The 15,066-nt window shown below is 46.4% G+C and overlaps 1 protein-coding gene across 2 annotated transcripts in view; it reads left to right on the top strand.

Annotated features, from left to right (window-relative positions):
• Positions 1–793: 793 nt before the first annotated feature.
• The window catches only part of RYBP (RING1 and YY1 binding protein), a 42,041-nt gene continuing 27,768 nt past the window's right edge, over positions 794–15,066 (top strand). The window contains exons 1-2 of one of the 2 annotated variants that reach the window (XM_015641379.3): positions 794–1,000; positions 1,822–1,947. In XM_015641379.3, coding sequence (XP_015496865.1) covers positions 969–1,000; positions 1,822–1,947 — 158 coding nt within the window. In that variant the 5' untranslated portion in view covers positions 794–968. Of the gene's footprint in view, positions 1,001–1,672; positions 1,948–15,066 lie in introns of those variants that run through there. The other variant, XM_015641378.1, reaches the window with a different exon arrangement.

The raw sequence follows: 15,066 nt of genomic DNA, 5'->3' as shown, positions 1-15,066 counted from the left end.
GTCCCCATCCCAGCCCGCCCTGCCAGCACTTCCACAGGCCCCAGGGGACCGCGGGGAATCTCAGGGCAGGACTGCTGCTTTTCGAGAATGCCACTTTTTGGGAACGCCACGTTCTGCTACCTCAGGAGTTTTGCAGAACCACAGCTCGTGCTTGCTGGAGCCGATAGATCACTGAGCGATTGATGGGAGCATTTCTGGAAGCAGCACTACAGCAGCGCTGTCGAAACACCTTGGCCTCTGGGCGGGCCGCTGCCCTGACCCCGAGCCTGAAGCCAACTCACGGAGGTGGAAGCCGAGACATCCGTGAGGGCACGGGGAGCCCGGCCCCGAGGTCAGGGCACACAGCAGGAGTTGCCTCCCGTTGCCCAGCCCCTCCGGTACTTCCAGCGCAGCCACCGGGCGGGCGGGCCGGCTCTGGCCGCCCTTCCCCTCACGGAGCGGGCCTGCCGTCCCCCGAGCGCCTCCGTCCCGCCCGCGGCAGCCCCGCTCCCCGGGGGACAGGCAGGCGACGAACCCTCCGAGGGGGCAGGGACGGGAAGGGGCCAGCCGCGGGCAGCGCGGAGCCCGAGCCCTCCCGGTGCGGAGGAGACCCTGCGCGGAGGGGCGGCCGGCGGGGGCTCCGTGCGGGCGGGGGTGGGACCCGGCGGGGCGGCGCAGGGGGCGCTCCCGGCTCCCCCCCGCTCCCTCCCCGGCAGGGCCGGCGGCGGGGCCGCCCCCATTGGCCGCGGCGCGGCAGCAGCTCCGCCCGCCGGAGCGGCGCGGCGCGGGGAGGGAGAGAGGGAGGAGGAGGAGGAGGGAGGGCGCCGGGCTGCGCTGCGCTGCTAGTCCGGAGCGGAGCCTGGCAGCGGCAGGAGCGGCGGCGCGGGGTGCGCAGCAGCCGGAGCCTGCTGGACGGAGGCAGCCCCGTCCCCCCGCCCTCCCTCCCCTCGCCTCTTTCTTTGTGCGCAGGGCAGGGGCGGCCCCGATCCATGGTCATGGGCGACAAGAAGAGCCCGACCAGGTGAGCGGGGGCGCGGGGGCGGGCTGGGAGAGGCGGTAAGATGGAGGGAGCGCGGCGCGGCCGCCTCTGCCCCGGCCCCGGCCGAGGGGATGGCGGCGGGTAGGCCCTGGCTGGCAGCCGCCGGCGTGTGCTCGGCCCCGGCGGGGGGAGGCGGCGAGGGGCGCCTAAGATGGAGGGAGCGAACGGGGAGGGGGCGGCGAGCCCGCGCCGCCCCGCCAGGTACGCGGGGGGCCGGGGCGGGGGGGGCCGCGGGCGGGGAGGGAGTGAGGGAGGCTCCTAAGATGGAGGGAGCGTGGAAGGGCAGCAGGAGGAGGAGGAGTGCCGGTGTCTCCCAGCCTGCCGCCGGTGCCAGGGCTGGTGCGGTGCGAGCGCAGCCATGGCGTCTCCGCTCGCTCGCACTCCCCGCTCCGCGCACTCGCCGCTCCCAGACAAAGGGAGGTTTAACAAGGTGGAGGAGGGAACGCGCCTCCCAGCCCGCAAACTCGCCCACCCACCCTCCCACCCTCCCGCCGCGGGCGGGGGGACGCGGGCGGCCCGGCCCGGCGGGTTCGGCCCGGCGGGGCCGGGGCGGAGCTCGGCGCCCCCCGCACCTCTCCGGGCCCGGCCCCGGTCGGGGTTTGTCGGCTGCTCCCGGCCCCGCGGGAGAGCGGCGGTGCGAGCAGGCGCTGGGTTTCGGGGCTCTGTAACATGGTTTCTCATGTGTGTGTTTTCTTTCTCTCCTCCTCCTCCTCCTCTCTCTCTCCTCCTCCCGCCGCCTCTCTCCTCCTCCCCAAACACACACGTACACACACACGCTTTCCCTCTCCCTCCCCCTCCTCAAGGCCGAAAAGGCAAGCCAAACCTGCAGCCGACGAAGGCTTTTGGGATTGTAGCGTGTGCACCTTCAGGAACAGCGCGGAAGCCTTCAAATGCAGCATCTGCGATGTCAGGAAAGGCACCTCCACAAGGTACGTCCGCACCTTTCAGCGCGGCTCGTGCTCCGCGCTGGGCTGCGCCGACTTGTTGATTTTTTTTGCTGTTGCCTGGATATCGGCTGGTTGCATCCCTTCTCTCCCCCGATGCCGTCCCTTCTGTCCCCGTTCAAAAGCTTGTGGATTTTAAAAATTCTCTTTCAAGCGTTTAATTGGAGCTGGAAGACATGTTTCGTGGATGTGGCAGCAACCCGAATCTTTTTGTTGTTCTGTGCTTTTTTGTGTTGCTGGTGTTCAGAGAACCTTTTGGAGATGCACAGCCAGCCAGAAACGTGCTGACTGTGGTTTGGGGCAGATGGTTTTCTGTGGTTTAGGTGGAGGTTTACCTGTGTTCTCTGCAGGAGCAGAAATGATTTAGGATTAGGGAGCGAGAAAGGAAACGGCTGAAACTAAAGATGCCGTAAGAACAGCTCCCTCCCTGAGATGTTGATCTCTCGGTGACTGTTGTCATCAGAAAGGAATCGGCTTTGTGTTCAGTGTGGGAATGGTGCGGGATTTTGAAAGCTTTAGCTGTCAGGTCTCTCTGATTGCCTTGCTCTGAGAACTGTGGAGGTCTTTGTGAGGTGGTGAGTCTGACATGCAGTAGTTAATTTAATCTCAGAAAAGCCCCCAAAGTTGCTATTTCTCAGTTGGAAGGTTTGGAAAGTTTGTCCTGGAGGTATCAGTTGATGCTAAAGCAGGCATGTGGCGCTCTGCTTTCCCTTTTTTTTGTGATTTGTTCTACCATGTTGATTTCAGATTTTGTTCATATTGTGCCTTCCAAATTTGGGTTCCCATTGCTGTGCTTTGCCAAAGAAATAGTCTGTGAGGTTTCCATTGTGAAAGGCGTCGTTTTCCTTGAGTGCAGCTGTGTATTGAGGTGCTCTCATCAGCAGGCTGTTTGCATGACTTGGCTGTCTTAGCTTGATTGACAAAGGAGGTGAAAGCGTGTTGGATTGTTATTGTTCGCACTGTGCTTTAGACAATGTGAAGTGCCTACATTTTTAATGGGGAGCATGTTTTCGGGCCATTGAAACTCTGAGTTACAGTAACAGAGCACTGAAGTGCTTCACTCTGTGTTTTGTGATGCACGTCAGCTACAAGTATCTGTGCTTTTTACAAAATGTACAGAGGTGTTGAACTTAAACCAGTTGTAAATAGCATGGTTAGAGCATTGAGTAATGTCAGGCTTTGGGACAGCAGTGTTCCGTGTGCACCTGGAGCTGATTCTTGACTCGTTCACTCTTAGTTGTGCAGCTGAACTTTCCCAGCACGTTTCATTCCTGTGGGTTTCTGCTTCCTTGGCTTCCCCGTTGGCTCAGGTGGAACATGTTGCTCCTCCGGAGCGTGGCCGTGCAATCCCCACACGCTCCCAGTGTCACCAGTGCCTGGGTGTCAGTGGGAGCAGAGCCCCAGGGAAATGCAGGAGCCCAGATGGGATCTGTCCTGTATCAGACACTGTTATTTTCATTGGCCACCATGCTGCTGTTCATTTGGAGAGCAGCAGCCTGCTCTCACATGCCCTTGCGTTTTTATTTTTTTTAAAGATAAGTTTCAAACTGTTTGTTGCGGTAGTAGGATGGTTTGTCTTTTAAAGGGCCATTAAGAGTGAAAGCAGTCGATGATTTCAGGTTAAGAGCTGTAGCCTTACTTGCAGATGTGATCCTCGGGTCTAGAACATTGTAATTCTGTTTAGCTTTTAATGGACCCTTATGAATGGCTTCTAATTTTAATTCATTTAATTCATCAGCTTTCTATTCATTTTTTGCTGCTTTTAAAATTGCTTTTGTTTGTAGAATTCGAGAAAGTATTTAAAATATTCAATGGCCCATCATGTCTTCTTGCATATTTGTATAATTTATGAATAAATATAACAGAAAGCAGGAGTGATTGAGTGTTGTGAGAGAGCATTGTGTGTTGGGAAGTTCTGGGAGGTCAGAGCTATTTGTGGTGTTACTTGGAATTTTATACTATGTGGTGTACAAATCAGTGCTGGGAAATTATTCAGATTTTTTAAAATAAATGACTGATGTAAAGATACTTAATGAGTTATGATTGATAATTTATTACTCGAAATATAAGGTGTCTGATGAGCTTGACTTTTAAGTTGCAATTTGACAAGTTGATGACACTTTTCTACAGTTAAAACTGCCTTGCTTCCTTGTGACTTACTTCAGTAACACTTACAGAAATTTATCAAACTCACTTTTAAAAAAAACACAACCAAGTAGTGAAACACATGGTGAGGCAACTGTTTTTCATCAAATTGTTGTATGCAGTCACAGCATGCCCAGGGATTTTTTTAAGATCTGGTATGACCTACTTCCCCCCTCCCTGTACTGTGAAGCCAGTTATTTGTTGTGGAATTTACTTTGGCTGATAAATATTCTCTTATTTAAGAACTGGTGAGGCCCTTAGCTAGTTCTCACCGTGTGTATATTTTTTCAGAGTCAATATAATCTGTTGGTGTGTGGGAGGGGTGGCTGGCAGCAGTTGGAAGTTTTATCTTCTCAGATCCAACTATCCCCTTTCCCTAGGATCTCATAAAAGGAGTTTCAAACAACAGCGAGTTTTAGAGCTGACCTGCCAAGTCAAAATCATTGTAGAGGCTGAACAGTTAAATTGCACTCGACTGCTTTTTCAAGGAGCTGTTTATAAATATTTCAGGTGCACTTTTAAATAAAAATTAGGTCAAATCCATCTCTGAAGAATTGTTGTGCAAAGATTATGTTAAACCTGTAGCACTTGTATACTGGATTTGTTACAGTATGTCACTAACTTCCTTTCCTCACCTGGATTCTTGCTATTTTATGGTTAAACTTTTATTACTTTCTATTTAGGCAAGTATGATGAGTTTGTTTTTTTTTACTGTTTTCCTTCTGTGAGGATGATGGCAAAGACACCATCTCTGTTCAACACACAGCTCAGCTGGGTGGTGATGATTTAGCTGGCTGCAGAGTGAGCAGCGGGGAGCTGTTTGCTGGGGTTTTACAGAGCCTTATTCCATTCCTGGAGATTTTCATTGATGTCACAGCACAGGGAACTGGTGGTGGTCACCACTTAACTTGTGTCCTCTGTCTCTTCTGGTGGTTTGCTCTGGTGTAGCAACACCAGCTCCTGCACTCAGGGGAAGACTGGAATTGAAACTTCTGCCAGGAAGTTTGCTCCACAGACTCCTGTTCCTTTCCAATATCCATTACTTCTTCAAACACGGAAGGAAAGTTTACTTTGGATTTCCTAAGAATGTGAGGGCAGGATTTGGCCTCATATTTCCTGTGAGTTCCTATTTGGGGGTAGGTGATGGCTCTCTGCTCCTATTTGTTTTTCCTAATGGCATTCTTACTCCTCTTCTTGCTCCTTTGGTTCTCTGATCGTTTACATATATTGTGTTCCCGTACACCTCTTGTAACTTCCTCTCTCCTCCCAGGCAGGGATGTGAAGTGTTTCTACATGGGATTGTTTTTAGACTTCATTGTGAAGGAGATTATTTGCTCCCTTCCTTATGATTTTAGGGAAACTGTTTTTTAAAACTTTCATTTTGGATGAATAGGCAAGTGGTGTGATGTGATGGAGTTTCTCTGATGTTATTTTTTTCTCTAAATTTGGGATGAATGCTTTTCTTGTCCAAACTCCACATCCTCTTATCATGAATGTGCCTTGAGTACAGAGAAATTCACTTAAAGTTAGTGGAAAATGTGAAAGCAATAAATGGATGTCTGATACGCAAATTAACAAAACAATGGGAGCTTTTAGTATAAAACTGAGTTGAAATGTGTGTGTCCTCTGCAAGGTACAAATTGAGCAAGAATTTATGTTTTATATATAATACCTGTATGCCTGAAGTTGAAGCAGGGTTTGGAGTTTGTACCAAGTGATGTGAATGCACACTTAATTGTGGAGTGCTCAAGGAGTGATGACAGTAGTGCTTCACCTTCTTGCCATCTTTATTTCTGAGGGGAGACCAAGCTAAAACTGTTTATATTTTATAAACTGAATTCTCTTCTATGGAACAGATGTCTCAGATGGCCTTTGTTTCTCTTTAGTTCTGCAGAAAATTCTCATGTTTGCAGGGTCCGAATTACCACCTTGAAGGATGCAAACTACTGTCCATGTCACCATGGAAGAGTATTCTCTTCTGCATCCAGGCTGGGCTGACCAGAATAGGCACCAGATAGTCCTGCTATTCCTGGAATGAGGAATCAGGCTTATGATCCTGACCTTCATACAAATAATATGTGCCCTGCTTATTTGCCATGTGTTTGCAGGACTGTTCTGAAAACTCTTGCAGTGATGTGTGGCTGTGGTGTAGGTTGGAAGCCAAGTGGTTTAATTTTGTTCTCTCAAGTTAGTTAGCTTTCACTTGCATTAAGGTAGGTTTTATTTAGCATCATAGCTGGCTTTTAAGCGGCTTAATTTCTATAAAAATGGAATATATAACTTGTCTTAAAAGAAAGCTGCTATGGAAGCAATGTTGGTGCTTTTATTCTGGAATATTTGTTTTACTATTTGGCTGTTTAAATCTATTGTCAAATCGTCCCTGTTTTTCCTGTTGATTGCTGAATTTAAATGGCTGTTGGATTAGGAGAGGAATGAAGCACGGGGCTGTAGCAGGCTGGAGTTGTGGCAGTGTTCCACTGGACCATTCACATCCTGAGGGTGCATCCCCTCAGGGACTGCTGTTCTGGTGCTGGAGGGTGCAGTGTAACCCTGCCTGGGCACTGCTGAGTGCTGCAGTGCACAATCCTATGTGCAAAATGTTGGCCCACATGCCAGGAGTTCTTGAGATCTCTGTTGTCTCATCCCTTATTTGCCAGCACTGCCTAAGAGTAAGTGGCTGTTACTTTGTGGATTTGGGGAGTGCTTCTGCTAGGTCTGGCAAACCCACCAGGGCAGAGGAGCCAAGGGCAGGAGCAAACACCATCTGACAAGCAGACAATGCTGATGGTTCGCAGCAAGCCCTGAATTCTGGGGCTGTGGTTTGACAACACACCAAGTTTGAATCTGTGACTTGTCTTGCAGAACCACATGTGTCTCAGCCACATGGCTTGGAGTATTGATCCGTTATGAGCTGACTTCTGGTACAGATTCATGCTGCACTTACTTTTTAGACTAGCATGAAGTTGGTCTGTGTGGCTTCAACTGAGCAGATGAAGCTGTTCAGCTTCAGATCAGCTATTATCTGTCAGCCTGGTGCAAGCATAACCCTGGCATAAGATCTGTGTCTTGTACTTTGGCTGTTTGAAAGAAGTGAGAATTGTGTCCTGATTTGCTCTTTGCGGTGTTTGGCTCTGGCATTAATGATCTCATTACCATCACCCCAGGATTTCTCTTAGATCTCAGCACCTCTGGGAAATCATTCTCAGCAGGGAGAATCCTCAGTGTTGATGTGCAGCACCAAGACAATACCCCTTTGCTATGGTTGTCAAATTTGGGTACCTGAGAAGCTGTGGGTGGCAAATTCAGTTTGGGAGTATGGTGGTTCCTGTGACTCACTTTGCTTCTACCACTTTTTTTTCTGAATGTCCTACTAAGGAATAATAACTATACCTGTTTTCCTTTTTTTCATTAGGATAAAAAGATCTTTTGGCTAAAATAAGTAATAAAATCTTCAGCATGCTTAAGGGTTGTTGATAATATTTATGTGGATTCCCCGTTTGGGTTAATTGTGGGTGGTAGAGTTTAATGTCAATCTCTGATTTCTCGTGGAGACTCTCTGCAGATCTAATGGATAAACTGCGACACTGAGCGTGTTAATACATCACTGATAATATTCAGTGTGGATATTATTCATTTTTCCCTTCCTCCATAGGCTGCTTTTCTGGGAGATGGGAATCTAAATCAAGTGTGTATGTGCGTGTAGGAGGAGAGGGCATGCAACTCTCTTTTATTGCTGTGAACAGACGTTGCGTCCACTGGGATGCTGACCCCTGGCTCCCAACAGGTCCTTGTGGGGAACTGGTAGGCAGAGGAATGCAGAGCAACTTTCTCTGCGTGCCTTTCTTAATTGCCCTGATTGTTTCATGTTCCCATCAGCTGCTGCTGCTGAGGGGCTGCTGCCTTTGCACGGCTGGTGGGTGTGTTTGCACCCTGATGTGGGGTTTGTCTGGTAAGAGGAATTGGCTGCACTGGAAATAAGACAGTGTGCAGTGTTTCCTGGAGTGATAGTCGAGAGGAGGGAAGTGGTGGGTGCAAAGTGTGGTTCCCTGTGGCCGTCCTCTGCTCCTGTGGCACCCTGGCTGAGTGTCCTGTGCTCAGAGTTGGTGTTCCCCAGCAGGGTGCAGTGCTCTGGGGCTTTGTTGTGGCTGAATTTTTAGGTCCCTGAAGAAAATGCATGAGACTCTAGACCCTCATGAGAGGTGAAAGGAGTCAAGAAATGTGCTGTGGGCTGGATAGATTGTTTTGGCTGGCTACACCTAGCTTTTGTGCTGTAACTTGGACACCCCTGCCATAATTCCAGATGAGTTCACTGGTGATCTTGAATTGGGTGTCACTTGTACTCCAGCTGGTTTGAATTATTGGTAGGCTTACTGTTCCTTGCTGTGGCACTGCTCCTTTTCTTCCTGCTCCATTGGACTTGAACAAACAGGTCCTTCCAGGGTCCCTCAGTGAGGAGCACAGAAGTTCACAGCACTTCTGGGGAGTCCTGCTGGTCTGCAGGAATATGGCAGCAGAGTGAGACTCATGGCTCCTGCATCAGGCAAAGCATGTGCTCTGCTTGTCCTTTATTTCGTGTGCATCTCTTCTTGTCTGGGGAATTCTTCTTAGGAGGAAACCCACTGACCTATTTTGTGTGATTTCAGGTGGTTCTGTAGGTTAGTGGGTTCCAGTCCTGCAATGTAGGTCACTTGCAAGGTGTGCTGGAGTTGCGTAATGCATAGCTCTGACCTGAAATAAGATTCATACAAACTCTCTGTGGCTGTGTCTTGCAGCTGTTCTTTGTCTCTTTGCACTGGGCTATTTCTTCACAAGGAGAAAAGGAGAAATTTGACCATTTCCAGAGGGAAGGGAAGTTTATGAGTTATTTAAAGTTGTTTCAGACAGGTAAGGGCAAACTTCCCTTATGGCCATTTTATGTTAAGGGCACAGCAAAAAAAGCAGACCAGGAACACTGAGTAACCCATCCAGGCTACCCTAAGCAGATGTCCAGGATTACAGGATACAACAGAAATAATGTGGAAATGCCTTCATTACGTTTCTCTAAGTTCCTTTTAGAGCTGACATATGCTAAATACATTGATTGTCTCTTTGTGCAGACAGATTTCCTTTACATCAAGCAGAGCTCCTTTTGCACTCTTTTGGTACATCTGGAGGTACAACCAGATCCTTAACATTGCTCTTCCCATAACCCAGCTATTAATTAGGAGCATGTTCTTTGTAGCAGAGTGCTAATTGGTACACCAACAAAATCACTGCCTGTTAAACATGGGAAAGATAGTTATTCTGACTGGCTCAAATATAAGTGAGAGAGAAAAGCATCACTTCTCTTTGCTGACCCACTGAGTTTTGTTTGACTGTTCAGTAACTCATTGTATTCCAAATAATGTCAATCTCAAGTTCTCCTTACAAAACCCAAAATTAATTGCTTAAAACTGGGTGTTGCTTTAATAATATTTTATTCCTAAAGTTCTTTCTGTATTTCTGAAAGTTCAAAGTACACCCACAGCATATCTGCTGTTAAGTAATACTGGAAATCCACAAGGAAAAGGGCTTGTAGGGATCTAAAATATGGATCATGAAACCAGGAGACCTGATTTGAACTGTGTGTGGTCTTTCCTGAGACACTGGCCTGGGATTGTGGAGCACACCCTTATGCCACAAGGATCAAGACACTAGAAATTTGGAGAGGGAATTTTTACAGGGGCATGAAGGGACAGGACAAGGGGAATGGCTTCAAACTGGGCAGAGGACAGGGTTAGATTAGGTATTAGGAAGAAATTCTTCATAGTGAGGGTGGTAAGGCCCTGGCACAGGTTGCCCAGAGAAGCTGTGGCTGCCCCATCCCTGGAGCTGTTCCAGACCAGGTTGGACAGGGCTTGGAGCACCCTGGGATAGTGGAAGGTGTCCCTGCCCGTGGCAAAGTCGTTGGAACAAGATGATCTTTAGAATCCATTCAAACCCAAGCCATTCTATGATTCTCTGTTCAGAAGTTCCAAAAACTTTAGTTTTAGGATCTTACCAGATTGGTTGTCTTTAAATAAAATGAAAGCAAAACAAATCAGTTTTGGATTTTGTTTAGGGCTAAACAAGGAATAAATGTTTAGACATGTTTTCTTGAGCAGATTGTTCATGGGGATTTCTGAGTTATAATGAATTGTTTGTAACATGCAGAGGTGCTAAGTGAGACAAAATATCTTTCCTGAGATAAAGCTGCCTTCTTCAGATTTATATTTTTGAGTAGACAGAAGTGAGACTGATCATAATCTGAAATATTTTATCTGAACTAAATTACTTTTGTGCACTTGGAGCCATGTCTGGGTAATTTGTGTGCAGCTTCATGTGGTCGATTTGGGGAGGTGGACAGAGGATGCAGAACTGCTGGGGTTTGGTGGTTTCAGTGATGTAAAGTTGATCAGAAAACTGCTTGATGAGTGGTGAGTGTGGATTACTCCCTGCACCCCAGTCCCATATGTGCAGCATTTTATAAATTATAGGGGTATTTATTAATGGAATAGGATTGCTCTCTTTTTTTTTTTTTTCTTTTTGTTACCTATGTAGTAAATAAATATATGGAAAAAATTCTGTTTTCTTCTGTTTGATGATGACAGTGGGGCTTGTATGGTATTAATGTGATTTCAGTCTGTGTAAGAGATGCTGGAATTCACCCTTTAGCAAGTCAGCTAACTAAATATCCTCAGGATGCCATTTTTAATCTGTATTATTATATTCACTGTCTGTGTTATAATTTGATCAAGAAATTTATGTCTGCAGTACGTGTTTCATTCCTTTGTTTAATTAAAAAGAAAAAATATCTAGTTTAGCAGAAGGATGTAAATCTTACTTGTCCTGGGTGGACAAAGCATGGTGATCTGTTCAGGTTGCTGTGAATGTGTGTCTCTGCTGAAATATTTGGCTCTCATTATATATCTTGGAGCTCTTATTCTGAAAGTGCTTTCACTGTTTTTTTCGGAAGTGGCACAGAGCACTTTCTCTTCCTGAGATGAGATTTCAATAAGAGAGGCAATACATTGATGGATGATGGCCCTGTGATGGAGTCAATCAGCCAGTGCAGTCATTTGTCTCCTGGGGATACAGGGTAGAGCACATCATTAGCAGCAGAAGGGGAGGCTTTCCTCTGTAATGCTAATAGGGCCAGGGAGCTGGTTGCTGCCTGTTTGCTACCATTGCTCCGTTATTACAGGTGCCTTGAAGAGAAATAAAACTGTTTTCATTTGTTCCCTATGGGTGTGGATCAATTTAACAGAAATATTTAACAAGCTTTAGGAAATGTTTGCGATTCAGCATACTATTAGCAATTCGGAAACCTGCACCCTGTAAAAATGCTGCCCATAAAAATGGTGAAGTATTCTGGGGGAATTATGTGTCTTATTGGTTTTACACACAAGTAGCTTGACTGGTGGAGAGAAGACAGGCAGCTGGCTGATTTGAAGGGTGGTGGGTCTTAATTGGAGGAGAAGTGTTGAAAGGGAAGCCCTTGGGTTGCAGAAGTTACTGCAGCAGAGTCTGGTGGTGCTGGGTTTCTGTCAGAGCAGAAGGCAAAGTGTGAGGCAGTGAGGGAGGGTGGCTTGTCTGGGACTGTGCTGGTGTGTGCCAGCAGCACTGGGCTGGATTCAAGGTAGCTTGGTGTGCTGGGCATCATCCAGCTTTGCCCAAGGAGGGTGAGTTAACCTGCAAACTGCTGCTCCTCCATGGCTGCTTTGCTCCCTTCTGGGCTCTTGGGAGCCACAGCAGTGATCCCATCTGGAGCAAGCATGGACTTCCCTCAAGGTGGGCAGGAGTTTTGGGATACAGGGCTGCAAACCCTATGTGAGCAGAATCTGTGTCCAGAGATGGTCAGTTCCAACAGGGCACACATGGAAGCTGTACATGTTGGGAGGAGAGGGCTGCTCTGAGTGGCTGGTGGGTATTTCTGTACCCTCCAGCACTGTGAGTAGGGGGCTGGCAGCTCTGACGTGACTTCTTGGGGGGTGGGGGGAGAAGCTTTAACTTGCTGTGAATCTGGACATTTAGGTAACTCACCTGCATGCTTTTACCTGTCTGTAAAATAAATGCACTGTGAAGTCCACATACAGCTTGTAGGGAGACACTTTAGGTTCTGAAATGTCTTGTCAAAACTTCACGCGAAGTCAGAATTAACAAACAATGTTTAACTTCCTTTGTCTCAGCTGTATAGATGAAAAAAAAAGAGCAAGGGCAGCCAGAAAGCAAGTGATGTTGAGCTGCTGGAATGGTCTGGGGTTACTTTTTGTACACTTTTCCCTCTTATACAGTGATGTCTTTGCTCCTGAAGTACGGGAGGAATGGCTCAGCTGTGTGGTACTACAGGCACGGGACTGTCAGAGCTGTGCAGTTTTACATAGGGGTTAGCAGAGCGAGGAACATGCTTTGTCATGGGTGTGGGAATACAGGGCTCTGGCAGCAATTAAGACTCATTAATTAGGAGAACTTATTGCCAGATGTGAGTCAAGTTAGTTGTAAGTTGCTTAACTTCTGAGGTCAAGAAGATCTGATGCATTTGAGATGCTTTGTTAACAGCCGTGGGACTGTGGGGCTGTCCACAGGGACAGGCTGGAATAGCAGAGCTCAAACTGAAATTTTGAGCTTCATTAGATGACTTATTGACAGTGACAGTTTGGCAGCACCTCTGCCAGCTGGGACCACATATTTGCATTCAGTACTGTAGACCTGTGAAGGATTCCTTGAGGCTCCTGGGTTGCATCAGCTGGGAACATACAAGTGCACGCCAGGAATTTACACTGCTGGGCTGAGACACACTGAATCAGCATTCAAAAAAGCAACAGTGAAACTTGTAAGGAAAAGCTATCCCATCTATGAAGGGGATGATTTTTTTTCCAATTACAAATTAACAAATTGGTAGAGAAGTCGATGACAAATAGAATATCATGCCCATGTGCTGCATAGCTGCCCTGTGAATGCATGGGAGATCACACCTTCATGTTCAGCCTGTGCACTTACAAGGATGTAGAACATCAGGACAGTCTCACTTCTTGTGCCTGAAAGAGGCACTCATGCTGCCAATGGCCCAGCATGTCAAGCAAGTAATGGAAAAAGATCCGTAATAATGTACCTATTATAGTTCTCAGGGTTTTCCCTAATGTGCAGGGACAGTGAAGAATAGCACTGAGCAGTAGTTTGGTTTTATTTCCATCTCTCTAGTTTTTCCTCTCTTGCAATTTTTGAGTTTTAAGCCAGACTGACTTTCCCACTGGCACTCTGAATTCAAAACTCTTAAGTTGTACAGCTGTGTACTGCACTTACTTGTTTATAAAAGCTGTCACGAGCATGAGTAGTGTATTTTTTATTTTTTTTTTCCAACAAAGGTGTAGTGTGAGGAGCAGATTTACTTAGTCACAGGTGTGGGAATACAGACATTGTGCTTAGAAATGAGTTTGATAACTGTTGGTTGCTTTATTTCTGAGTGTGTTAGCATCTGCATGTCTGTCTTGGTTCAACAGGTACTTGATGCTTGGGGAGAATGTGACCTTTTGCTCCTTGCATTGATTTTTTGAGTCATGTCCAGAGGCTGCAGAAGTCAGCACAGCACTTTGCTGTCAGCTGCAAGGGCTGGATCAGGCCTCTGGGATTGATGCACTGAGAAGAAAGGGAATAAGTTGACATGAAACTTAACATGGTTGTCTTTTGTGATCTTGCTTTTTTTTTCCCAAGACTGTTTGTTCAAGTAGATGTTTTTAATAGATAAAAAAGATTTGAGAAATGTGTTGAATAAAGCCCTAAACAAAGACTTCAGGGAATAGCATAGTCTGTCTGTGTAAGCAGAGGACTCTTCAGACTGCTCTTTGCTCTTGGTCTTCCTATATCCTCTAAAGTCTGAACAGGGCCTGAGACTGCTACATCTGGTTCTTTTCTGTTTGTTGTTTTTTTTAAGGAGAGCACCTTGGTGACCAAACATTTTCTTGTTTTCAAGCAGAATGAAACAAAATACCCAGAAAAACCCAAGAGATTCACCAAATTTTGCAGAGCTGCAGTTTTCAATGAGCCTCATCTATGTGCTCACTTGTATCAAAAAGATTACATTCCTTTTCCCTGGAGTTGTATCCATGTCTTTGCTTGTATAGCCAACAGATTATTAGTAGGAAAGACAGGTCGATTATCGTGACTTACTGCTTTCCCTGCTTGTGCCAGTTCAGGGTATTACCCTTAACAGCTTTTAAAGTAAAGTTCCTCCTGGAAGAATTGCTGGCTCCAGGCAGAAAAAGTTTTCCAACCAGTTCTGAACTACTGGGACTGTTGAATTTTTGGAAATGCTGTTCATTGCTCCACAAAACTGCTGCGAATACACCTTGAATCATGCATACCCTGAAGAGCATCCTGGGGGTAGGGAGACATAAATAATTGTTTAATTGCTCTGCTGTGTAGCTTACATCATGTTGAGTATATAGAAAAAGCTGATTTTAAACAGTGTTTTACAGTAACAATTCTCTGAGTCTGAGGATGAGCATTTATCCCAGTAAAGTTTAATGTGGTGGTAAGCACAGCATGCAAATGTGTCTTGACTTGAGTTTGAGTTTGTTAATAAAAATCAGTCTCTCAGCTTTCAGATGTTTGGTAATTATGCTAACCAAAGTCTTGAAGAGTTTTAAAAGGAAAATGTCATTCTTTTGGAAGGAAAAACTTTGTCATTAACATGTACAAATTGTTAATAACTATTTTCATATTTCATTAGATTAATGAAAAAACATGTCTTCTGTGGTTGTTAGCACATACAGTAGAAATCAAATAATATACTAACATTTTTTTGATTAAGAATATCTTGATAATTCTAAAAATTCCCTTTTGACATTCAGCTCTTAGGCTTGAAATGAATGTCAAACTTAGGCTTTCTTACACTCCAGGAAAATATGCTCTTTTCTCAAAACAAGCAAGCTCATGAAAATCAGTATAACAGAGTACAGCCAT

Source organism: Parus major, chromosome 12, assembly GCF_001522545.3.
Source record: "Parus major isolate Abel chromosome 12, Parus_major1.1, whole genome shotgun sequence".
NCBI classification, from domain to species: Eukaryota; Metazoa; Chordata; class Aves; order Passeriformes; family Paridae; genus Parus; species Parus major.
This window is presented reverse-complemented; position numbering and strand designations above follow the sequence as displayed.